This window comes from Acanthochromis polyacanthus, chromosome 10 (genome assembly GCF_021347895.1).
Source record: "Acanthochromis polyacanthus isolate Apoly-LR-REF ecotype Palm Island chromosome 10, KAUST_Apoly_ChrSc, whole genome shotgun sequence".
NCBI lineage: Eukaryota > Metazoa > Chordata > Actinopteri > Pomacentridae > Acanthochromis > Acanthochromis polyacanthus.
The window spans coordinates 5,087,749-5,113,233 of NC_067122.1; the positions used below are offsets into that span (position 1 = coordinate 5,087,749).

General features: G+C 38.9%; 2 protein-coding genes across 3 annotated transcripts in view; one reads left to right on the forward strand and one right to left on the reverse strand.

The window, feature by feature from the left end:
* Nucleotides 1–25,485, forward strand: part of htr4 (5-hydroxytryptamine receptor 4) — a 232,801-nt gene that overhangs the window by 14,249 nt on the left and 193,067 nt on the right. The window lies entirely within an intron of this gene.
* LOC110949270 (uncharacterized) lies at nucleotides 9,390–15,514 on the reverse strand. Of its 2 annotated transcripts, none has more exons than XM_051954477.1 (8): nucleotides 14,477–15,514; nucleotides 13,165–13,400; nucleotides 12,900–13,079; nucleotides 12,308–12,820; nucleotides 11,994–12,095; nucleotides 11,639–11,837; nucleotides 11,284–11,401; nucleotides 9,390–9,988 (listed from the first exon to the last, which is right to left on the reverse strand). In XM_051954477.1, exons 1-8 carry the CDS (start codon nucleotides 14,714–14,716, stop codon nucleotides 9,630–9,632), a joined length of 1,947 nt encoding a protein of 648 aa, XP_051810437.1. In that variant the 5' UTR covers nucleotides 14,717–15,514; the 3' UTR covers nucleotides 9,390–9,629. The 2 variants fall into 2 exon arrangements, with proteins under 2 accessions (XP_051810437.1, XP_051810438.1); XM_051954478.1 differs by having other exon boundaries at nucleotides 11,635–11,837.

Here is a 25,485-nt window from a genome sequence, read left to right on the forward strand (position 1 = left end):
AACAGTGACTCATCTATTTTTGTCAAAGCAGGAGGCAGCTTCTCTCATTATGTATTTGGAGAGCCACTGTGTTAAAGACACAGAGCAATGAAAAATCCCAATTCTTTTCTTTCATGCGTCCCCGTTTTAGTCATTACCCTTTTATTGTCATTAAATATTTTTAATGTCAAAAACTCTCTGCTCTCCTTTTCTGCAAACCTTAAAATTATTCTGATAACTTCTCTAAAAATCATAAATCATCCGTTTAACAAATAAAGTTATCCTCTCCGTATCATGGCAAGACGTGTTCCATGGCATATGAAGAAAACCTACCCAGTAATTAGCCTGGGCCAGTTTGGTCAATATCTGTACAATACTCGTGTCTCCCATCTCAATAGAGTAGCTGTAGTCTGGGGAATGCTCTTTTGAGATGCTTTTTTTGTGCAAAGTTCCATTAGTAATGCTGAATAAAATCTTTAAAACAAACAAAAAAAAAACATTTGGCACCCCAATTTTTCCCCTATGCTTGTTTGAGATGTAACTGCATAGTTGCTTGGTGGTTGGCACTTTTGCGTTGCAGCTAGAAGGTCCCCGGTTCGCATCCCGGTCTGGGATCTTTCTGCATGGAGTTTGCATGTTCTTTCTGTACATGCGTGGGTTTTCTCTGGGTACTCCAGCTTTCTCCCACAGTCCAAAAACATACTGAGGTTAATTGGTGGTTCTAAACTGGCATGCAGGTGTGATTGTTTGTGTCTATATGTAGCCCTGCGATAGACTGGCATCCTGTCCAGGGTCGCCCTATGTCAGCTGGGATAGCCTCCACCTCCAGCCTCTCTGCGGCCCTAAAGCGATGATAATGGGGAAAAAAATGGATGGGTGGTTGTTTGAGATGCAATTCATGAATTTATCTCCCGACTCAGCTGTAGCAGCTGTAACCTATCATCTTCTTCTGAGCTGTCTTCTGTAATCGCGTTGACGACCATTCCTTTCCACTTTTCTCTGTCATACGTTGCATTTAGTACAGTGTTGGCATTTGATGCATTTCTCCAATCTTTGATGTTGTGACTATATGTCATTCTCTGGCGTCCTTTTGCATTCTTCTCTTCTATTTTGCCTGTTATTGCAAGATTCTCTATACTATTCCTCCTCATCACATCCGAGGAGCTTCATTTTTCTCGATTTGATGGTTGCCAGCATTGTTCTTTTCACATTTGCTCTCATAAGCACCTCTTCATTGGTTACTCTTTCTACCCGCGATGTCTTTAGCATTCTTCATAGGAACCACACTTCTGTTGCCTGGAGTCTCTTCTGCATATTGTTTGATATTATCCACGTTTTGCATCCATATAGCAAGACTGACCAGATGTAGCATCTGAGGATTCTTAGTTTTGTCAGCATACCGATGTGTGTATTCTTGTTAAAAGCATCTTTGGCTATGGTAATACATCTCTTGATCTGCCATCTGATGCTAGCTTACTGCCGAGATAGATAAATTCACGGTCTGTTAGATATTGTCTCCTTTTGCTGTTGTCTACATTCGGGTGGCTCTGTTTTCTTCGATACTGTTCAGGGGTAAACTCAGTCTTTCACTCTCGACTATTTATCCAAAAGATTTTGGAGTCCTACTTCAGTCTCACTGATCAACACTGTATCATCTGCATACTGGATGTTGTTGACATGATGGCCATTGACTGTGATGCCTGATATATCCTTTATACACCAGCAATAACCTCTATCGCTGATCCTTTTAAGTTGTTGCCAAGGATTGCAGTCATGCAGTAGTAGTTTTTTTTGGGGGGTGAAATATCTATTTTAGTCACAGCGCTCATCTTTGCATGCAAATGTAATCAAATGCCGGAGGTCTGGCAGCCCCCTTGAGATGCAAAGTTGAGACCACTGGTGAGAATGGCATGCTTCGTTTTCTCTTTCGGATTTTCTGGGCAAGTGCTGATAATCAAGACTCTATTATTGTCTCTTTTCTACAACACTAAACACATCAAATAGTTCCGCTACAGAACCACGTTCATCACTCTCTGTTACATTTCATCACATAATGCAAACATGATCGCTTCAGCTGTTGGTGATTAACCGGCTGATTTTCAGTTAGTGGACTGTTACGGTGCACTTTTACACTCTCACCTTATTACTAAACAAGGAACACAAGTTCGACTGGGCATTTTATTAAAGCATGTCTGTTTGAATACACGACACATCCAACTAATGTTTCAGAGTCGCTATTAGCGTGTCAGATCCGATGAAGAACTACAAGGCTCCGGGGATTCCGCATGTATTAAATATGTCCACGTCTGTTTGTGCCTGGGTAATGAGCGATGCAGCTTATTAAACTGAATGTTTGATTAGGCTGTCAAAGGCGTGGAGGTTCTGGTGAATGTTTTTGCTTTCTGTATAAATTTGTAAGAATCTTCCTTCCGCTGTGTGTGTTTGTGGAACCTAACAGGCCGCTGTAATGAATCCAGCAACTTCTAAAATGACTTTTGGATGCAGATTAACTGCTGCTTAAATGTTTTCTTGCTCTCTTCTGGCAGCAAATTGAGCTGTGATGAAGTTTTCCCCGAGTTGTTTCCATTGAGCTCAACATAGAGATTTGATTTAATAGTCCAGATACATTCTTGGAGGCAGACCAACTTCTTCCAGCTAGAACCGTTCAGGTTAAATTTGACTGTTTTGACATTTGACAGCAGTAAAAATACCCTAAACATCGTTCTTTTAGCCTGAAACCTGATGACTTTTCCTTCAGTTACAGAAAATATTTTAAAGTCTTATACTTTTGTAGAAATTGTTGCACACTGAGGCTGTTTCAAGTGAAATTTTATCCGTATCTATTGAGATGGATTTTAGATCTACCAGTGACTACAAATGAATTGTAACGTTCCACACGCTTAGTTTCCTGCTACTGCTTTGAATGCAGAGACTAGTTCATAATAAGCATTTTATTATTTAATGTTTTGTGTTCTGAGTGGTAAATGTTGAATTAATATTGATAATTATGATTTCTTATGATGTACAGCTGAAACCAGAAACTTGGAAAAAGACACATAACCTTTTTTCCTGAATGTCTGACATTAAATCACACTAAAATTTTCTCGTTTAGGTCAGTTAGGATTACCAAAATTATTTCTATTTGCTGAATTCCAGAATGAGAGAGATTTTTTTTTTTTTTTTTTTTTTTTTTTAGATAATTATTTTTTTATAACTTTCTTCAGAGTCAGAAGTTCACATACGTTTCCTTAGTATTTGGTAGTCTTGCCTTCAATCTGTATGACTTGGGTCAAATGTTTTGGGTATCCTCCCTCTAGCGTCTCACAATAGTTTACGCGAATAGAGGCAGACTTTTAAAGATGATAATCTGAATCTAGGAGCAGCTCCGCACAATATTTTGTTTTCTGGTCCAGAGTTTAGCTGGATGAAGTTGGCTCCAGTCAAACATGCCAAAACTAGAGAAAAAGCACTTGTTTGGGATGATATTGAGCCCGATAAATGGCCATTATCACTGGATATCATTCCCACACATCAGGGCAAAGTGTTCACTAAGGACCTCCTCCAGCTTCTAGTTGACTCAGGAGGCTGTTATTGTATGAGAACATTTATTGGTGCTCCATCATGAGCTTAATTAATGGTGGTTTTTGAACTTGGAAAGGCAAACAAAGGCCACATTTGAAGGTTGGAGGGTGTGGATGGGGCATAACAGTCCAAGTTCTGTCTCCAAGCATTGTTCTATATTTATTTAGGTCTCATTTTGACTTTGATTTTCACTGTGTTTTTTCAGTTGATGTGTGGTAAAGTTAAGAAAAGGATCCTTGTTTAGGATAGAATATTCACTGTTGCTGCCTTTGTCACGGTACAACACTCAACTTTATAAATTCCAGATGTTTTACATGCAATTATTAACGTGACTGCGGGAGGTCGCTGATGTTGTCCGGCTTATTTTCTGATCAGAATGGAACATAACGCATCTACCGAGTCTACTAGATGGTGAAAAATGCTCCTGTGATCTGTACAGTATGTATGCTAATGATGTATGCTGGCAACAGCTATTTAACAGGCTGATAGCATTACAATTGGCTTGCAAAAGAGACAAACCAGTGAGACAAAGGTGCAAAACGAATACAAACAAACTTAAAAGGAATACAAATTGGGACAATAAGACGCAGATTTGAAAATTTCATCAGTAATGCCGAAATTTCTAAAACATTTGAGCAGTGAAACAGATTTTTATCACTCACAACTGTAAATGGAAACAAAAACGATACATCCCAGTAGAGCTGAGATGGCCGAGCCTTCAATGTCAACATGCTAATACAGATCTCATCATTATCAAGGTCCTCACCCTCAAAGTCTTATTTTGATGATTCGCTCTCCATTTTTGCTCCTAATCAACTGAAACAGAACCATATGATCTCGTACTGCAGCCGCTCTGACAGAGGAAAAAACATTTTTGTCCCAGATTACTGGTGCACCCTCTTAACCTAAATAAAATATCCTCTCCTCCTCTTTTCCAGGAATGTTGCAGGAATCATTTTTAATTTCCCAGCTGTTTGACCTCTGCTCCCTGTGCTTCATTTTTCTTGTTAAGGTCGGCGTTATTGGAGTTGAATTCATTGCGCTCGTACACCTTTTCTAAGTCGGTCCAGATAAGAGCGTCAGCTAAATTCCCCAATATGTGAGAAAGCAACTGTAGTCCTTCATTATTTATGCATGCAGGCTGCCGGCTGGTGGAGTCTGCCTTCACCTCCAATAAGACTCAGGCGCTCTCTTCAAGCTGAAACACAGAACAGAACTGCTCAAATCTTTGTGTTTGCTCATCACCAACTTTAGTGTCTCGTTGAGCTAATTTTTCGGTGACACTGCGCCTGCATTCTGTCTGCAGAGTCTCGTAAAAAGGTTGTAAAAGCAGTCAAACCTCTTCTCCTTCAGTTCATCTGTTCCTCAGTTTTTGCTCGTTCTCTGCACGTGAGATGCACCTATGGACAGCTTTTATTGAAATATATGATGGAATTATACGGGTTGATAGGAATTAACTTGATTTACACCGAAAATGACCTGTTTGATCGTTGAGAACGGGAAGCTGTAGATCTCTTCTGACTTTTAGGAGTTTGGCAGAGATTCCGTGGGACTTGTTTTTATCCGCTTTTATGATGTTGGGCGTGCTTCTTTTTGTGTGGTTCTTGAAGTCAAACTGTTGGCTAAGAATGTTCAGACAGGAACAGCTGTGGCGTAACTACACACACTGAAATAATGGAATAGATGTAGATGATTAAACAGCAAATATTGTTGGAAACTTGAATCATTTAAGCCATTTTGTTACTTTCTTTACTGTACAGTGCAGAGCTTTGTCCGCTTTGGCCTGCATGCTATATTTAAGTGTATGAGAGTAAAATAAGCAGGAGAATGTGCAACTTTTGTTCTTTTTGGTGCACCGAATCTTGTCGCTGTGATTCTTGCAGTCCAGATTCTTGGCGAAATATGCGAAAACCTTCCGTTAGCAGCTGTTCATTTTGATTGCTGAGTCACGTCTGCTGTGTCCAACGCGACACCGATGCAGGCTGAGGCTAAGCTATAGATTGACTTCACTATTTAGCGTCAAGCTGCTGACGCTTTATATCCACCGGACCCGTGACTCAGCCTTCCTGTCCGTCAAACCCTTCCTCTTTGTTCGAGTTATGTTGACGAAGGGAAACAAAGCGCTGAAGCTCTGGACGCAGGGATTTCTGACAATGTTTCTGGTGCAAACATGCACTGATTAACAATCCCATACTGCTGCTTCTGATCCGTCTCTCTCTCTCATTTACAGAAACACACGTTTCGCTGCACATTTAGTCTGCTCACTTAACATTTGCATTTTACCCATTTAATGAATGCTTTTATCATCAGTTTCCCTTAAGATTCTATAATGCACTCAGTTTAAAGTCGCTTACAATGGCTGCATCTCGATGCAAAACAAGTCGGTCTGAGCAGTGTCCCCTCTCTTAAAAGGTTAAGTGTTCTCCTTTTCATATTGACAAACTCGAGCTTCTGACATGTTTCATAAAGTCGAGAGCAGTTTGTGTTGGTCGCACAGAAAATGCTGCACGTTGATGCGACCGGAGCAACGATCCATGATCCGCGCTCCATGTCTGAGGAGGTCTTCACCCTGGGGAGCAGAGTCAAGATTCACTTTGACTTTTACAAGATTCTAGTATCAGACCCGAAAGCTCAGTGAAGCAGAATGGATGGAGCCGTAAAAGGCCAAAAAATGACAACGAGAAAAGCACAAACTGCTACTGGAGAATATTTATAGCCAGGAAATGTTGCATTACTCCGTTCCATGCCTGGTAGATGCACATTTCCTCACACCTGCAAATAAATATCTCCACTCGGATATTTATATCGAACATTACTAAAGTATAAAGTCCTGCGGCTCTTTGGAAACAGCACAGCCATGACTAGAAGTAGAGAAAGCTCAGAAATGTCTCAGTTGAAATTTAACAAAGTTGTCAAAGTGAGAAAGTAAAAATTAAATTTCTTCAATTACTTATTTATCAAAACATTTTAAACACCTGTAATCATCATATATCACATTTTTCCAGTGCCCTACAGCTATTGCCAATATTGTAAATAATGTCGACTCCACATACCACAGATATTTAATTATTTAGATTCTGCTTTTTTTTTTTTTTTTTTTTTTTTTTTTTTAGCAAACGCAGCCTGCAGTTAATCTGAAAACGTTCACGTTTAATTCTTTTAGCAGAATCTGGTTCCTGTATCAGCTTTTTTTGGGGCACATTTAAGACAAACAAATGAATATAGTGATTTTGAAGAAATATCACAATTCTAAGCCTAGATTTAGTCAGTTTCAACTAAGTAGTCCCGGGACTCTCTGTAAGTGTTCACAAGAGAGTGTGACCGAAAAAAAATCCGCTGATTCTTGTTTTTACAGTTTTTAGCTCTGATGAACCATGTAATTGTGTTGATAAAAAATAAAACGTGAAAAGTCATGCCTTTCCCACCCACCAGTTGGTTTTGAGGTTCTGAAGGACAAAAATGTTGATTGTGTTGATTTTTAGCCTGTTAACTTCTGCTAAGTTAAAAAAATGATCAGATTCTTGACGAAACTTTCACCCAACAAGATTTTCAATAGAAAATCTTGCCAAAGATCACCAAAAACTGCTGATGTAATTTGTTTTAGAAAGTTTTATCATGCTTAGATTTGATACTTTTACTATTACTCCTTTGTACAGTTTTCCTATTTTATCTTTCCTTTTAAAAATCTATTTTGTGCGTCGATTTATATTGTTTGACATTCGTTGTGGATAGCAAAGAAAGAATTTCGCAGTCGAGGGAAACATGTTTCCTTACTATGCATGTGACAGCAAACACTTGGAACTGAATTTAATTGAATTATGTTGGAGATCTGAGTAACAAGAAACCAAAATGAGAAAACTGATGAGAAAATCAGTAAGCAGAACTGGAAAATATATATATTTAAAAATATAAAAATTTCAATCGCAGCGAATGACCGCATTCACACATCGCTAAATATGAAAAACTGTAACGTCTAGAGGTGACGCTGTGTGCGTGTGTGTTCTGAAAAATGAGTCTTTCGACAAAATGAAATATCACTGTAATCCTAAAGTGTATTTCTCAGCTGCTCTACATCAAAGCTGACTTCAAAGAGACAAAGTGTGTGAACATTGTTCAGAAGGCTGCCCACCTGCAGTCAGACACGGTGGACACACACACACACACACACACACACACACACACACACACACACACACACACACACACACACACCGATAGTAATGAAATAAAGACATGCAAGTGCACTATGATCTGAACTTCGAAACTGTATGTATATGAAACACTTTATTAATAAAATCCGTGTGTGTTAGCCTTTAGATTGTGATGCTGTTTTTAAGGATCCTGTACTTGACCAAATGACCTCTGACCCCATCTAACATCTCCAATGGTGGTGTGTAACTCTCATTACACAGCCAGAAAGCAAACTATTGTATGGATGAAGACTGCTTTGGACTTTAATTTGGACCAAAAAAAACACTTGAGAGCAGAAAGTTTGGCCCGAATGATGCTAGAAGAGAGACCACAAATTGACCTGGATTATGTGGATGTATTGTCGTATCTCACACTCTCCTTTATAGATCGGAGTCATTTTTCCTGTCTGAGCTCTACTTACTTCAACTGTGCTTTGAGTTCAGTGACAAAAATATAAATAAACAAAGCAATGTTTACCATCTAAATAACTGCAATTAACAGTGTAATTGTCTCTTCTGTTCATTTTAAGCCCCTATTAGTTTTATATTGGTGATATTTGCACCTGAATGACACCGTTTTGCTGCAAGTCTTCTCCGTGTTATCGGGCTCTCGTTTTTTTTCATTTGCCCTAAATCCGAAATGTGCCCAGTGGGTGCTGTTTGGCTTTGCAACTAAACCCACAGCATCAGTGTCAATTGATGCTCATCGAAATGCAATCTGTCACGTATTAGAAGTTAAGCGGCATGAGATGTACAGTTGAGCCACAGCAGAAGAAGGAAGGGCAAATGGTGGAAAATGATGTATAAATGGTAAACGAAGTATGACATGTCTGTTGGTCTCATCCAGCTGTTTTCAAGAGCTGAATGGAAACGATGTAATAATTGCTACGGGTCGATTATGCCGTGATTTGTGACGGGCTTAAAGCTGGGGTAGGCAGTATTTTAGTGGTCATTGGGAAAAATCAAATACTAAAACTGTGCTCATTATGTTCACCTAATCCGAGGCACCAGTTCTGTTTAGTTTGTTTTGTACACATTTTGTATTAGTTTTTGTTCCTGGTGGTGGATGTTGCTTCTGTAGTTCGGTTTGGCTAGGGAGTTTAGTTGTTTTCTTTGTGTTTAGCTCGGTTACAAACTCTGTTAGCCTTTGTTATGTTTTATTCCATTCTTTGTTTTGGCAGCACCCACTCGTCTTGAGTTTGTCACTTTTGAGTTCCTTTTACTATTAAGCAATAAATCCCTTAACCTAAACCAATGCCATCTGGGTATTTTGTTGCATCCAGCCAGCCCCTAGAGGTTGGATCGTAACCAGTGTTGTATAGAGTACTGAAAAAATTTACTTGAGTCGAAGTACAGTTACCCAACTATAAAATGACTCAAGTCAAAGTATAAAGTCTCCCATGAAAATTTTACTTGAGTGAAAGTAAAAAAGTACAGCATACTTTTTTTACTCAAGTATCAAAAGTACTCAAGTAAATTTACTCTGAGTAAAAGTAAAAGTAAAAGTCAAAGTACAAAATATAAAATATTTTACTGAGGCAAATAACAGCCAAAACAATGTGTCCAAAAGAGAAAATCTAAATTTTTTTCACCCATTTTTGATAATTGTGATTTTAATCTAAGTGATAAGGAAACTCGTTCAAAAAGATTTGGTTTATTTAGGTAACTTATGGAAATAAATGCCACCTTTTGTAAAAAAAACAAAATTGTACAAAGAGATGCAACTTAACTGAAAACTTTAACTTCATTTTCATACATTTTTACAGTCCGGGATTTTCTGTAAGAAAATTGATGCATCAACCAAATCTGGTTTAAACAATGAGTTTGAACAATAGAACAAGTTCACGCGACCAGGGGCCAGCCCTATGAAAAAACCTGTCACCAATTCAAAAATTTGCGGTTCATCCTTAGAAGAAGCTGATTTTCGAAGTTCTTGCTATTCAGTCTTGCTCTTCTTGGGGCAAAGACGAGTCCTGCAATGCTGAAAAGCCTTTCACATGCTGCGGAGGCTGGAAGAGGGGTATTCAACTTGACAGACAGTGCGCAGACAGCTGGGTAAGATTTCAGCACAGTCATGTGATCCGCTGAACAGGTCAGATAGGCATCAAGCTGTTTGGAACTATCTTGCGAGTGAGATGATTGCAGAGGTGAGAAGAAGTCTTCATCATCCGATGAAGAAGCCCTTGACTGCTCACTTGGAGAAGACTGCTCAATGTGCTGTTTGATGTAGTCCATTCCTTGAATACAGAAAAAAAAAAAGTTTAAAAGCTCAATTTCTATATTACACAAAGATAATTAAAGGAGCTGTATCATGGGAGATGCACTTTTTGCAAGTTTTAACCATGTTAAATAGTTATTTCCTCAGTTAGGTTTCTGCTTGGTCCAGGCATGTTTGTTCTCTCTCTGAATCTTCTGCTCTGAGTTGCAGCCCCTCCCAGACTTGAGGAAACCAGCGACTTCAGGCAAATCTGTTCTTGTTACGTCCTTACATCAGAGCCCTCTCTTTCCTGCTCCTTTTTCTCGCTTTCCCCCATATTTATTCGCCTAAAATGCAGTAGCCCTTGTGTCCTGTGCCACTGTTGCAGTTTGAACCAGGAAATAAAGGTCAACTCTGCTCATTTCTTTTGCTTTGTGTCTGCTGCCCCCATGTGCCCCACTGACCCAAGGAGTCAGTGTCAAGGAGGACAGTTCCTGAATGACCTTGAACTTTAATTCCTGGATCCATATAATCAGCGCTGAGATCCTGAACTGTAATTCCTGGGACCACATCATCAGTGCTGAGAACTACAGCGTCAGTGTCATAGAGGACATTTCCCAGTATGAACAGAAACTTGGGACATCTGACTCTGACTGTATGCTTCTGCTTCTTCTACCTTTACCAGAAAGTGTTAATTCTTAATTTTGATCCATTGTTTTTATCTTATGTTTATCCTTCAAGAAAGTATTTATTCTGATTTTTTGATCCATGGTGTTTATCTTGATTTTGTTTGGAATGTTTTATCTGACTCCATGGTTTCTTTTTGTAACAATGCCTTCTTTCCTGCATGCTTCCTGTTCCTGCTCTACATCCCTGCAGAAGGCATTTTTATTTGATTTTAAGTCACTACGTTTACTCTCAATCGTTTTTGCTGTGTTTAAACTCAGCTTGGACTCCAGGACTTTTTTTGTTGACAACCTTTTTTTTGTTTGTCTTGTGCTTTTGTTTTTTTTTTGTATTTTATTCCTGTTTTTTTGTTAAGCACGCTGAAGCAACTGTTGTGATAATGGGCTAGACAAATAAACTTGATTTGATTTGATGTGGACACAGAGGGTAATGCAGGATCAAAGAATTCAGATATAAAAAACAGCAAACCTTACATTTAATTCAAAATGAGTCTCTGATGTCTAAAGTGGGGAAGGTTCATATTAATTCCTAGGGATGACTTTGAAATTGCTAAAAAAAAAAAAAAAAAAAGCGTACTACAGCTCCTTTCAGTAAAAAAATACTTAATTTTTTTGCCAGACAGAATTGGGTGCTATTTAATTGCCTCACCCATTTTGATGGTAGCTTCCTCCTTTGTCCATGTGGTCCGAAACTTGGGCAGAAGAATTGCTGCCGCAATCAGCTCAGGATCTTTTGCCATTGTTCCAAACCGAGTCTTTATACCTTCCTGTTGGAATAGAAATTGTAGACAGAATTAACTTTGCATAGTTATGACAAAAAGGTTATTAACTATACTTTCTGAAGTATAGTTGGTACTAACATAAAAAATATAGATTTAAAAAAAAAATAGTACAGTTGTTACGTTAGTACTTTTAGAAGTGGCTGCTGCATTAGTTTTGCACTTCCAAATGTATCTATAAATATGATAAACTCTTTTGTACAGTAAATGATTTTTTTTACCCACTTGCAGTGCATCCACCAGAGGCCTGCAGTATTTCAGCTGCAACTTTACTCTGTCCAATTTAACGGACAGCAACGTGATTGTCGGTAGCAGCCATCCCATCTGGGCGTTGGTTTCTGCTTGGAGGATGTTTGTTGCTTGAGCAACTGGAGTCATCACAATGGCATACTCTCCCAAAAACGCCAGTTCTGCCGGGTTGAACCTGTAAGACAAAAAGTATCTTAGCTGATTAACCATGCATATCCATTGCAGTCTGTTATTTATCTAGGATATTCTAATTGAAACCTAACCCACTTAACTCTCGAGCTAGGATATGTGCTCAAAACCAACAATTTGACAACAGAAATTAATTACTTACATTGGAACTTTGAAGTCATTGCAAAGATTTCTGATGGTCCCCTCTCCTTTGTCTTTGATGATTCTTAGCAGCCTTTCGACAGCGAGGAAGAGCGAGTTCCATCTGGTGTTAGAGAAGAAAAAGTGTTTTTTAATAAGCCTTTTGAAGACCAAGAACATCCATTGTCCTTGATATAATAGGCTAAAAGAAAGAAAAAAGTACAGTAACATGTACACATTTATGGCAATGTTTGCAGTATTTCAAGCTCTGTTTTTCTTTAAATCATAGTTATCACTGCCAGTGTAAAATGGTAAATGTTTCAACTTTCAACCTACCTTGTGGTATTTGGACGTAGAATCTGGATAGTGCAAGAATCCTCTACAGCTTCAGCTGCAAGAGTGGATCTTCCGCACTTGTTCCACAGTGCATGACACTTTGAAAAAGCGGATCGGTAAACTTTCTTGTAAGTGTCGTTCGATTTTGCATCGAGGGCATCAGCCATTACGATGCGATTGATTAGGTGACAGGCACATCGCTGGTGCCTTGGAAGCTGAAACTCCATCCCATCATCTTGCGAGAGAAGATCCGCTACATCCACATTCTCCACTTCAACATCATCTCCACTCTCTTCATCTGTATGATCCTCCCGTTCTTCACTCTCAGATGTGCTCTCAGTCTCTTCTGCATACACCTTGAAGGCTTTTATAAAGTTTGAACCACTGTCCGTGGTGGTTCTCACAATTTTCTCACGGATATCATACTCCGTGTGGATGTCGTTTAGAGCTGCAGCGATCTGGTCAAAGGTGTGAGAGCCTTTAAGCTGTCGGCAGGCGAGGGCCACTGAGCATCTGTTAAGGAGATTTGAGGAAAAATTGTTCTGCTGACAATTTACAAATTATGAAAACCTTAGCTGACAAAAATGCCCACCTATTTAGATCTTCATTGATCCAGTGTGCAGTGACCCCGATGAAGCCACGCCTCCTGACTGTCCAACAGTCTGTGGTGGTTGCGATGTGTGCAACCTCACCCATCTTGTCCGTCAAGGCCTTCTTCATCTTTGTTGCGGCTTCGATGGTCATGGCTCTAAGCTTCACGCGAGTCATCAGCCTGCATTTAACAACAAAACAGGTGACCTTGAAATTATGATTATCTTGTTGATTTTCATATAAAAGCACAATTTTAACATTTGTACCTAGAATTCGGAATCAAGTCTTTCACAAATATCTTGAAAGATTCCTGTTCAAGGAGAGAAAAGGGCTGGAGTCCAGTAATGATGTACTTCATGACCGCTTTGTCCAAGGAACCCTGAGGAAAGATGCTCCACTGGGTTCGCAGTGTTGACTGCACCTGCGTGGACGTCTCAGCGGCTCGCTTTCTTTTAACAGAAGTCAGGGCAGAGTACTTGGCAAGGCTTTCTGGATGCATCCTCTGAAACAGATTATTAGAACATTTCATGTTACAGTTTGTTAATGCAAAAATTAAAATAGGAAAAAAAAAATCTACGGCAAGTCCCAAATAAATCACTGTAATGACAACAAGGGAGACTGATTAATAAACCTTTAAATTAAAACATCAAATGCCTTCTCGATCTCAAAACCTCAACTCCCACAAATAATTATTCAATAAGAGCTCTAATAATGGTACAAGTAAAATAACCTCATTATATATTTTATGGGTATGCACTGCAGGTCTATATTGGTGTTGTGTACAATTTGATTATTGTTTAAAACTATTGCATCTTTATCCATTTAGCTCTGTCTTTTTTTCCTAATAACCTGATCTTAGACCAATTCACATCTACTCATAAGAATTAAAAATGTAAGACCTCAATAATCCAGGCATTGTTCAACTAGACATATTCTTTTTTTCCCTTTTGGCTAACGTTTTGAAGCTCCAAGCTTCTTCATAGGAGCCTTTTGTAGACTGAGAAGAATCAAGGATGTCACATGTTTGTGAACCGAGGTGTTCCTCATCAGCCATGACACCTGGGTTCACAGACATGTGACATCTTTTCCATTCGACAAGGCTCTGATGAGGAAGCTTGGAGCTTCGAAACGTCAGAGAAAGGAAAAAAAAAACATGTTCAGTTAACTAAAATAAGATTTTATCATGTTAACTTGAATAACAGTCAGATGGCGAAAGTCAGGTCAAGGTATAGGCCTAAACATGTGACGTTGCAAAAGCACACAAATAACAATCTAAATTGAACCAGATAATGACAAAAATGCTCCGCTGTAGCATAACTCATAACCACCAGTAGCCACAGCTTAACGTTACATTGTGAGAAACAAGCTACAACAAACTCAAAATTAAGTGATTTATTTCTAATTTTTTGGCTAATGCAAATAGGCCGTCTTGCTAGCTTGTGAGGCTAATGTTAGCTAGTGGGCGCGCCAAGAGTGAAGCTAACTTACGCAAGACTATTATTTAAAGATAGCAGTATAACACCATCATGCAAGAATATTGTTAACTAAGCCAATATAACCAAATATGTTTGCCCTTACCTTCACGTGCTTCCGTAGATTTGACGGTGAATTTTTGTAAGCCAATATTTCAACTAGCTTTGGAGTGCAAAGCATGCACTTCATGCGGAAAGAATCTGACTTGACCCCAACACAATCAAATAGGGAGTGAAGATAAGGCCATGGATGTTCAGCGTCTTTATCCAGTGAAGGAATTTCTTCATCACTGCGATGGTCGTCTTTATCACTCGCCTCCGTCTCATTTTCAGCCATTGTAAGCATGTGCCAGCCAAGCGCTAAATGCTTAATTGGCGGGTCCAAGCTAGCTTGGTCCAGGCACCCAGGCAGGCTAGTGCTGCGTTCATGTTCTCTGGTAAAGACGAGCTTTCTCCTCAGGAACTCGTAAATATGAGGTTGTCTGTCTGGTTTTTAGTGGTTTATGTAATTTTATTGAGGGAGAAAGGGAACTTTAAGCAGAATAAAAAGTAAAATATTTGTTTGACTTATTCAAATAATCTTATAGAAGATGTGCAAGGGAAAATATATTGAAACTTCACAGTCACGTCAAATAAATAAAATGTAAATAAATGTGTAAATCAATCAATTGCCTTTTCACAATTTGATTGATTTTTCTGATTATTTAAAAATCTTTCGCCTCTATCCTTCATTTTGGAAGGTTATTTTTTTGTAAATGTCTCCGTTTCCCAGTGGTAAATACGACACTACCTTCAGTCCTGTGCACTGGGAAAGTCGTATTTCCTACTAAACTGGCTTCACATGAACGCAGCACAAGTCTCACTCATTAGCCGGCTCGTGGCCCGGAGACGGAGCAAAGTTCTGAACTGCTCAATATTTTTACTCAATCCTGTTAGAAAAGTACTTAAGTAAAAGTAGCAGTAACGAAGTAGCTTATTGAAAATGTAGTGGAGTAAAAGTACATTTTTTTCATTCAAAAATGTAGTGGGGTAAAAGTAAAAAGTCATGAAGAAAAAAAATACTCAAGTAAAGTACAAGTACTGCCAAATCATACTTAAGTACTGTACTTAAGTATTATTACTTCGTTACTATACAACACTGATCGTAACAGTGTGCGACTAATGTGGACAGGAATTTTGGTGTGAAACTCAAGCTGGTATGAAGATGCCTCTCTCAGAGCTGTTTATGCCTGCTTTAAGCAGGAAAAACCAAACACTTCAAACTCCAGCATCCTGAGCGTATGCTACAAGCTGGAACGGCTCTTTTCTCTTTTACCAAATTGTCTTAAGTTCTGGGGAAAATGAAACGGTGATTAGATTTGGGAAGCAAATCTGTATTTCTGAAAATCTGGTCTTTTCTCTGTAGTTACGATACACTTGTAATTGTAGGAGCTTCAGTAGAAATCAACTGGACTTCTCTTGCAGGTTCTTGAAAAAAGAAAATGTCTTTTTTTTAAAGTTGCATGATCTGCACCACTTGTAATGTATGGGTTTGTAGTTTTTCTCTCCAGATGCAACTTCATGTGAAAATGGAGGCAGTTGCATGAGTTTGTTTCTTTTCCAGGGAGGTTTATGTGAAAGAAAAGCTCCATTTAAACCCAAACAGTTTGTTAGGTACACCTGTGCAGTTCATGAATTTGAATTTTATTATAACCTATACAAGAACCTACAAGCTCCGGCTAATTTCTACTGAAACTCCTACGATTACATCACCTGGATGACTGAGAATCTACACAGAGATACACTTGTAACGATTTAATTTAAATGTGTTAATCTCAATGTCTAAAAAAAAATTCAAAGGTAATCTAATTCCATTTGTGCTATGGGTCATTAATGTATGGTTCACAATGATATAGAAGATTCTTTTGTGGTTTAACCATTTCTGATTGATCTCATGATTGTCACAGACCAAAGTACAGAAGCCATCTGTGGTCAAAATAAGACTTTAAATGGATTGTGCGGCCGTGGCATTTCTCTGAGTGCTTTCTAATTCTACATTAGCTGTAGTAAAGTGCTCTGACTTTTCAAAAGGAGAAAGAGAAGAGTGCCGTTCTCGTCTAATACTGCCTTTCACAGTGAACATAAAAGATTGAGTGAGAATCTAGGAAAAAAGAGATATAGAAAAGAGAAATTACTCAGAGAAAAGAGAAACAAAATGACAGCTATTTAAGAGAAAGCTGGGGTCTGTGTGTGGTAGTCTGTATGAAGAATGTGTTTACGTCTGAGCTAAGTATGTAGATGACTGAGGGGTTTAACTGTAAATCTGCTCCTGTTTGCACCTGTTATCATGTGTGTCGGTTAAACAGTTTGTAATTGGACACAGATGTAAATACCCTCCGAGGATTGTAATCCAGCCCGATGAGGAACGGCTCATTTGGTCGCGTTCACCTTGATGTGTAAATGTGACGCGTCCTGAGGGCCACACACGAGTGACGCCACTGGAGATAAACATTAACCCATCTACATCCCATATCCACCCACTGCAAGCGCCAGCAGCAGTAATGTAATACCAGAAACAGATGTGATTCTGGAGACGTACGTCAGGACCGATTAGGTGTTTAATGTCAACTTTTATGGATGCAATTATGATGTGCGTAAATCTGATGAAAGAAAAGAGACATTTGACTGCAGTCAGCTGTGGAGGGTTATTGAGGTACATCGGGTTTGCACTGAAGACAAAACAACAACCATAATGATGTGAAATTTCAAAGTGTCTTTTTGCATTGGTATCAATTTATTGTACAGAATAAAATGAAATCTGTCAGGCAGATTATGTTTCTTTGTTTCTACAACAAAAGACTAAATGTCTCACAGCAGGTTTATTTAAAACTCATTTTAGTTTGGCGGTGCACATACAGCCCAATTTAATTTTAAGTGGGTCGGATTAGTAAAATCACAGCATAATAACCTATAAATAACCACAACTTTAAATATTTCACTTTGTTTTGTTCTGAAAATGTTCACACTTAACGAGCTCTGCAGGGAGGTGAGACACAATGCAAATGCCATTTTCAGCTTGTAGAATCCCTGATTAAATTAAACCCAGATATGAAGTTCAGATATTTAATTAAAAGGCCAAGCATAGAAGTGCAATAAAATAAACACGGGATTATCTTCGTTCAACAAGGCAAACAAATAAAAGCAGCAAGGAGCAAAAAGTTAAATGCTGCCTCACCAGCTTTTCCATTTTTTGTTTTTATTTTTTTTTTACTGGGAACAGCTTGATATGACAGCGAGTAACGAGGTTAATAAGAGAGCAGAGAGTGAATCCAAACCAGCTGTGGGTTGTAAAACTAAAAAAAAAAAGACACTAATCACTCTGGAGTATGGGAGGCTGCAGAGTCAGCCAATATTTCTACTACATATATACATATAGTAGAGTTTAATGCACTCTATATGATACATTTATATATATTTAAAACAATCACTTGATCAATTTTAAAATTCATGCTACTTTTTTCTGGTTGTTTGGAGCCTTCTCAGTACATCTGTGGACATGTGAAGGATGTTCTTGCTGACCTGAGTAGAGGCAACAATCCCTTTTTTTGCTCCTTAATGCCAGCCCAACAACAGGGCTAAAAACTCCTTGTACCTGCTGTCCTTGCTGACTGTTTTTGTATTTTCTAGAACAGACTGATCCTAATTGATGTGATGAATAATTAAACACAGCCTTAAATTGAGGTGGAGCTGCTGCTACACTGAGTTATCAGTCGATCAGCTCTTGGGGGGGATAAACAGGTGAATCTTCAGGAAAGTCGATGGAAGCAGTGAGATGTGGCTCAGCGAGACAGTACGAATATGTTCTGCATGTGCAGAAGATGGTGATTGTTGGAAACTCTTCTCGTGCATATAGATTTACTTTAGTTCTTTATTTTTAGATCTAAATACAAAAACAAGTTGAAGATGAGACGTACAGTGAAACAAATTTCCATACATGTTTACATTTACACTGTATGTCAGAGTGTTTTAGTTGTGTTCCCACAGATTAACGGTTTATCAGTGTGTTGTTTTTTTTTAATTTTTTTTATTGGCTGCTCATTTGGTGATAAACGCCTCTGAAGAGAAGCTGCAAAGTTTAAACCTCTCATGTCTGATACACGGAGGCCATTGGAGACGGTGAACTCATTGTCATGTCAAAGAAACCAGTTTGAGATGATTTGAGCTTTGTGACATGGTGCATCATTCTGCTGGAAGTAGCCATTAGAAGATGGTCCACTGTGGTCATAAAGGGATGGACATGGTCAGCAACAATACTCAAGCAGACTGTGGCGTTTAAACAAAGTTCAACTGGTACTAAGGGACCAAAAGTGTGCCAAGAAAATATCTCCTCTTCTTCAAGGTTGGGCATGTTGTGCATTCAGAGATGGTATTCTGCATTCCTTGGTTGTAACCAGTGGTTATTTGAGTTCCTGTTGTCTTTCTATCATCTCCAACCAGCCTGCCCATTCTCCTCTGACCTCTCACATCAACAAGGCATTTTCATTTCCACAACTGCAGCTCACTGGATATTTTCTCTTTTTCTGTACCATTCTCTGTAAACCTTGGAGATGGCTGTGTGTGAAAATCCCAGTAGATCAGCAGTTTGTAAAATACTCAGACCAGCCTGTCCGGCACCAACAACTATGCAACATTCAAAGTCACTTAAATCCCCTTTCTTCCCCATCCTGATGCTCGGTTTGAACTTCAGCAAGCTGTCTTGACCACATCCTCCATGAATAAATGCATTGAGTTGTGACCAAATTAATCTCGTTTAGTCACGGGAACTTACTTGCTGGAACAAGTGCAAAATTTGCACGTAAACTACAGGTACTCTTATGTTTGAAAGGGATGTTGGAGGATTTTTAAAAATAATGTCAGCAGTCTTTCTCTGCTGATCATTTCTATAACCGACAGCTGAAAACAGGCCCTTGACTTTTACGTGCTGGTCCTCTTGTGAGCAGGTAGTGGCAGTAAAAATAGGACTGGACTGGCTTCGTCTTTCACTCTCACTGTTTGTATTCCAGCCGTGGCATCCATCCATTGCTGATAATAATACATTTTATTTATAGGCGCCTTTCAAGACACCCAAGCTTACCGTACAGAAGAAATGGGAGACATTAGCTCATAATTTATCATTCATGATAGACACTGTATTTACTAAACACTCAAATAGTTGTATGAATAGTAACATTGCTGGTGGTGTTACTGATGAAATGTCTTTGTTATCTCATTTCTGTATCTACAAGGCATCAGACACTGGCAGTTTCCACATACAGAGAGGGAACTATGCTGAAAACAATCCCCTTCCACTGAAAACTCTGAAAAATTGGAACCTCAAGTCTTCTCCTGAGGTGTTGCTCAGCACTTTGCATTGCAGCCCTGCCACTATACCTGTAGGTGACCATGAGACTCTGTAAAGCACTTTGTTTTCAGTGTAAACATGCTATTAAAATTGCAGTCCATCCATCATGTATCAGACTGAATCTTTCCACTTGAAAATAACTGAGAAAAGGAAACTACAGTTAGCTATTCTTATAGGTGGAGCAACAGCCCGATCTCACGGGGATTCGTGAAACTGTCACGTAAGTTTTAGTTTCGGTTTCGTGTGCACCAACACGATTTCGTCATGTTTTTCGTGCCGCTCACCACGAAATGCGCACCAATGTATTTTAAACGACGGACTTTTCGTGCCACTCAGAACGTATTTCAAAAGAATGTGTATATTATATTTTTAATGTAAAACCGTGGCGAATCCAACGCTATATTTTGCATGACATCGTCCCTAAACATAACCCTAACCATAACCCTAACCATAACCTAACCATAAGCCGGTGGTACACTTACCAATTTGCATAGGAATTTCAAGAATGTCCGGCGGCCGGCGGCCGCAAACGCGATCACACAAGCAGTATACGCCGATGGACAGCTTAGATCGTCATGAATCCGCCGGTATAAACCACTTTCAGATGTGATTATCACAGCGAAAAACATTTCGTGGTGAGCGGCACGAAAAACATGACGAAATCGTGTTGGTGCGCACGAAACCGAAACTAAAACTTATGTGACAGTTTCACGAATCCCCGTGAGACCGGGTTGGGAGCAACAATAAGGCAGCAGTGAGACCTCAACAGCTGTTTATTTCTTGAACACTATCGAAATCATGATTTATCTTGCAACTTAAATATTTGGCTGGAATAGTTGCTTTGTATATTTTTTAGAGTGAAGAAACCTCCAGTGTTTTAAGAACTCAAACATCCAGGTTTTGCAAATGTATTAAGTCCAACAGTATCTCTACAATGAGCATTTTTAGATTTTGTTCCACTACAAATAGAAAACTTTTAAGTTTTTCAGACTGAAAAGCAAATGAAAGATCACACTTTTTGGCATTAGGAGGTTTGAATTAGTTAGTTTTAGGTTTTTTTTGTTTTTTTTGTTCATCAAACCACAAATTTCATTAAAAATATAGTTAATAATGAAAGTATTTTACAGGGTCAGACTGATAACACATATTTAGAGCTTCCATAGGATTAAAAGAGTTGTTGCATCATTTTTGCAACACGACAAGAAAAAGAAATAGATTTGTAACTAACTAAAGCAACACTTAAAGCTGCGCAGGATGACTGCTGGATTTTGGCAGTGAAAATACTGCAGCTCTGCAATAAAGTGAAGAATTCCAGCTGTGTGTTTACACTGAAGACAGAACTTTCAAGCAGATGCATCAATGAATCATTTCAGGATGTACGTAGAGAGGAAACTCCTTCAAAGCTGTGACTTTACATAGAAAATCCTCCCAGTCGTACACTTGAAGCCTATTTGCCAAACTCCTGATTTGGAGAGGCACACACTCAGTCCGGTGCCACCTGGCTTCATTCTGCATCGACCCCCTCCCTCTGAGTGTTCTGGCGCTGCCGAACAGAAACCTTTTCCGAGTGTTTGCTCCTGTGTGTTTGTGTGAAGAGGGCTGGAGAGGAAGGGAGAAAGAGGAGAGGCGAGAGAAGTGGTTTCAAACAGAGCGGGCAAAGAGGCTCTGATATTTTATCACAGAGACGTGAGACTGATTTGGCTTGTTTGCTTTTTTGTGGGATGATTCTTTTTTTTTCTTGGCTGCTTATTTTGTAAGGCTTTTTCCAAATATTGAAAAAAAGAAATCCCAGTGTGCCTGTAAGCCAGTTTAAACCAAAACAGAATCCATCAAAATGATCACATCATCAGGTGTGTTGTCCATATATGGTCTAGTACAGGTGAATTATACATGTGTAGTATAGTACAGGTGTGTAGTACATGTATAGTGCAGGGGTATTCAACTAAAACTCAAAGCCTGGGGAACCCCACATGTATTTAATTGGTGATACACAAATCACATAAATATATTTTACTGTTTGGTATGTTTAAAATGGTGCTATTACAGCTGAAAGAACACAGAATTGATCAGTTTTTTAGTGTTTATTGCAGAGAATGTTCAATCAGTAGCATTCATTTCACTTTGATTTGGCCTCAAATTAAAGTGATTTCCCTCATTTCCTGACAGTGTCACATATACATGCACTTTGACACAATATCATGTTTGAATATATGAAGTTTGATAGTTTTAATGTGCAGCAGCCTGGTAGAAATAATCAGCTGCATTGATCGGTAAAATAAATACATTAACACGTTTACCAGTTTTCAGCCATGTACCCTGCACCGATCTGGTTTACCACAGACCTCTGAGCTCTTTCAGCTCAGCCGGAAACTCACGCACATCACGGGCAATGGAAACGGAACGGAAAAGAAAAGCAGAGGGCGGTGGGAAGTAGAGGAAAAAACATGGATTTCGGGTACATTTCGGCCAACAGAGAAGGAATAGAATCAGGTCAAACAAGAAAAGCAGAAGAAAAAGAAGGCGCACAGGTTAAGAATCGAAAGAAAAGTATGGTGGAGGGAAGGCAAAAAGAAGAAGCTGTGTGCAATGCAAAACCAGTGCCGACTGGACTTCTGCGGAGAGTCAGCTCCCAAAAGCAAGAAAAATCCCATAAAACAGAAATGATTAATTCCATAAAAAATCTGGCAGGAGTTCCAGAAAATGTTAAATGAATAAATGATGGAATTCTGCACCATTTGAAAAACAAACAAAAAACAACAGCAAAGACTGTCAAAAAAACAGAGCAATATCTGTCATAATAATGATGTCCTTTACTGATTTAATTACAATAAATAAAAATGATTTTACTGCCAAATATTGTCGTAAAAAACATATTACCACTTGCGAATGCGGAGTTTTGATTTTTGGCTTGTTTTCTGTGCTTTTTTTCTGTTGTCTTACTCATTATGTTCTGCATTTGCAGTTAATTCTTTTTAAGAATTATGGTTTAATACATCAATTTTTTACAGTGCTTGGATAAAGAGAAATAGTCGGGTCGGTTCAATGGGAAACGTAGCCAGAGGAGAGCTGGCCTGGAGGGAGAACGAAGCATTCTTCGAGCTCACGCTTAAACATCGGTGCTTAAACAGCCGTCTGCAAACTGCCCGACTATTTGCCTGAGGTTATGAAGTGGGTGAGAACTCATCAGTTTATCCTGGCAGGGCTGTCTGGGTGCTCAATAACGGCAGGCTGAGGTGGCACCAATAAGACCTTCGGACCTCCCTGGAAAAACACACACAGCCTTAAATCGCAGCATGTTGTTAAGTTTAAGTACTGAAATTGAACTCTTGCACAAGAACAAGTCAGATGAACTTAAATTAAAGAAACACGAGCCGTCATGTACAGACACTGAGCATTAAGTCCAGCTTCTCAGTCCTTCGTGGATGAAGCGATCATCTCTCGTCTCTTGCTTGAGATAGAAGGAAAAAGTCGACCAAAGCTGGAATTAAGCCTCCATTAAAATGTCTGCAAACCTACGCAGAGGAGCTGGTGAACACACTTTTCAAATCTCAACAATGTGCTGTGTGGGCGCATCAGGCATTGATTTTTCAGCTCCCATCGAGAGGCTTGAGGCAAAAACAAAGTTGGCCTGTGTGGCACAACTTCAGCTGTAGGTCAACTTTAAACTGTTTTGCAGAAAGAGGCCTAACTCTACTTACTGAGGTTCAAAAGTAGGACTGTGGAAGCAGCTGATTCTGTGTGTCTTCATAGTCCTCATACACAGAAGCTCTCATTTCAATAATAGGTGTAAATAGACTCTAAAGATTCAGTGATTAATCAATTAGTAGTAAATTACCAAGTTAAGCACCAGCTTTGTTTGTTCTGAACCAATAAGGAGAACCACAGTAGTAACTGTCATCCTCAAAACATGATTAAAACAGATAAAGTTAAGATTATTTTTGTCAGGAAAATTCTTCAGTGGAGTCCCGACTTTTTCAAATGAATACTCAGTTATCTCTTAAGTCAAAGCAGTTTTACTTTCAGCATGGCGCCGCATGACCAGAACACAGTCTGGACAAGTGACTGACAATATAAAGAAACAGTTTAGCTTTTATACAGGCACATAAACAAATTACATCACCATGAGTTACAGGACGTTTGTTTGGCTCTGGTATTATCAGTTTCTGAGCAGCCGGTTTCGGCTGCTGGCAAAACCAACTTGTCATATTTTCATTGTCAAAGTTAATCATATAAATTTACCGAGTAAACTGGGTTATATGAGTTAACAGTCACACAGTTATACAGTAGTTTGATATCATAAAGAGCTTGAAATCATACCAATATTGTAATTTATAACATTTTTTAACACACGTGGGCTGTTTATTGAGGATATTTCCTTCATAATGTAACTTTGGTAGATTTTTAAAAAAGAATAGATGACCTTCCTTTTCTTAGAAATCGGTTTAAGAAATTTTTAATGAAAAAAAATCAGAATCCTCAGTTTCCAGCTTTTGAAATTTTAATTTTCGTATTTTACCTCTACATTTGTTCACCCATTTTTTTTTAGAGGTTGAATTTTCATGGAAGCTGTGGGTGCTGCTCTGTGTGCAGGTTGTGGATAGAAACATCCATCAAGTGGCAGAAACGTTTTCCCAGCAGCATTCCTGGACCCGATCCTCACCGAGGCAGTCTGTGGGACAAATACTTTTAGCAGAGCTCCAATGGGAGATGATTTAGGAGAACATGGTTCCCACTGTTCCCCGAGAGAGCAGACTGTCTTCTGCTAATATCTAGTCATTTCATCTTCTGATTTAAGAGTGGAATTTGTGTGCCCTGGGAGGGAGTTTGGCTACTAAAGAATGATCCATTTATTTTTTGTTTTTTGAAAATTAAAATCATTACTGGTGAGAAACTGAAAGGAGGAAACTTCCTGTGTTGTTTAGATCCTGTGAAGCTGTTTCCTGTCTAAATTTAGAGTTTATTATCCCTTCAGTGAGCAGCCCCATGATGAAGTATTATGTGGATTTATTGTTGTTTCCGATTTCGGGAAGCAGACGACTTCTCTTCAAAACAGTTGTAAAGTACTTTGTCTGGAAAAACACTTCCTGCCAAACAACAAAGATTGTTGCTCTAACTGAGACAGCTTTCAAAAATAAAGAGTTTAGATAAGAAAAATAAATATAAATAAATATAATGCAGAAGATAAACTGCCTAATTAATGTGTGGCTGTTCACTGACGAAGGTAATGAAACTGCAGGATCCTACAAAAGCCAATCAATGCTAATCAAGTACAGGCTGCATAATTATATAAAGCAAAATGGCATTTATCAGGAAAAATTAATTTAAACCAGCAGTTTAATTTTAGCTTTAAGTTTTCACAAAGTAACGCTGTCTTCTCTCTTTCTGTCAACACTGAAAACACAGTCATTTTGTTTGAAAAAAACTTTCTTTTGGAACTGTCACTGGGCAAAAGTTTTTGATTGTGTTTGGTTTGAGCTCCACGTAGTCATATTTCACCAACTGACCCGCACTGTGGGAGGAGATTCTGTCTGCAGGAAGCCGATTAAAACCCAAACTCAACGTAAAGATCGAGGTAACACATTGTAAATGTTTAGTAAATTGGACCCAGGTTTTAAGGCTACACTAGTGGCATGCCATAGCTGATGGGTGAACTATAAAATGTTTGAGGTGGAGCTTGTACTGTAGAATCATGGACAACAAGAAAAGCACTCAGAGCGCAGTATCTCCACCAAGGC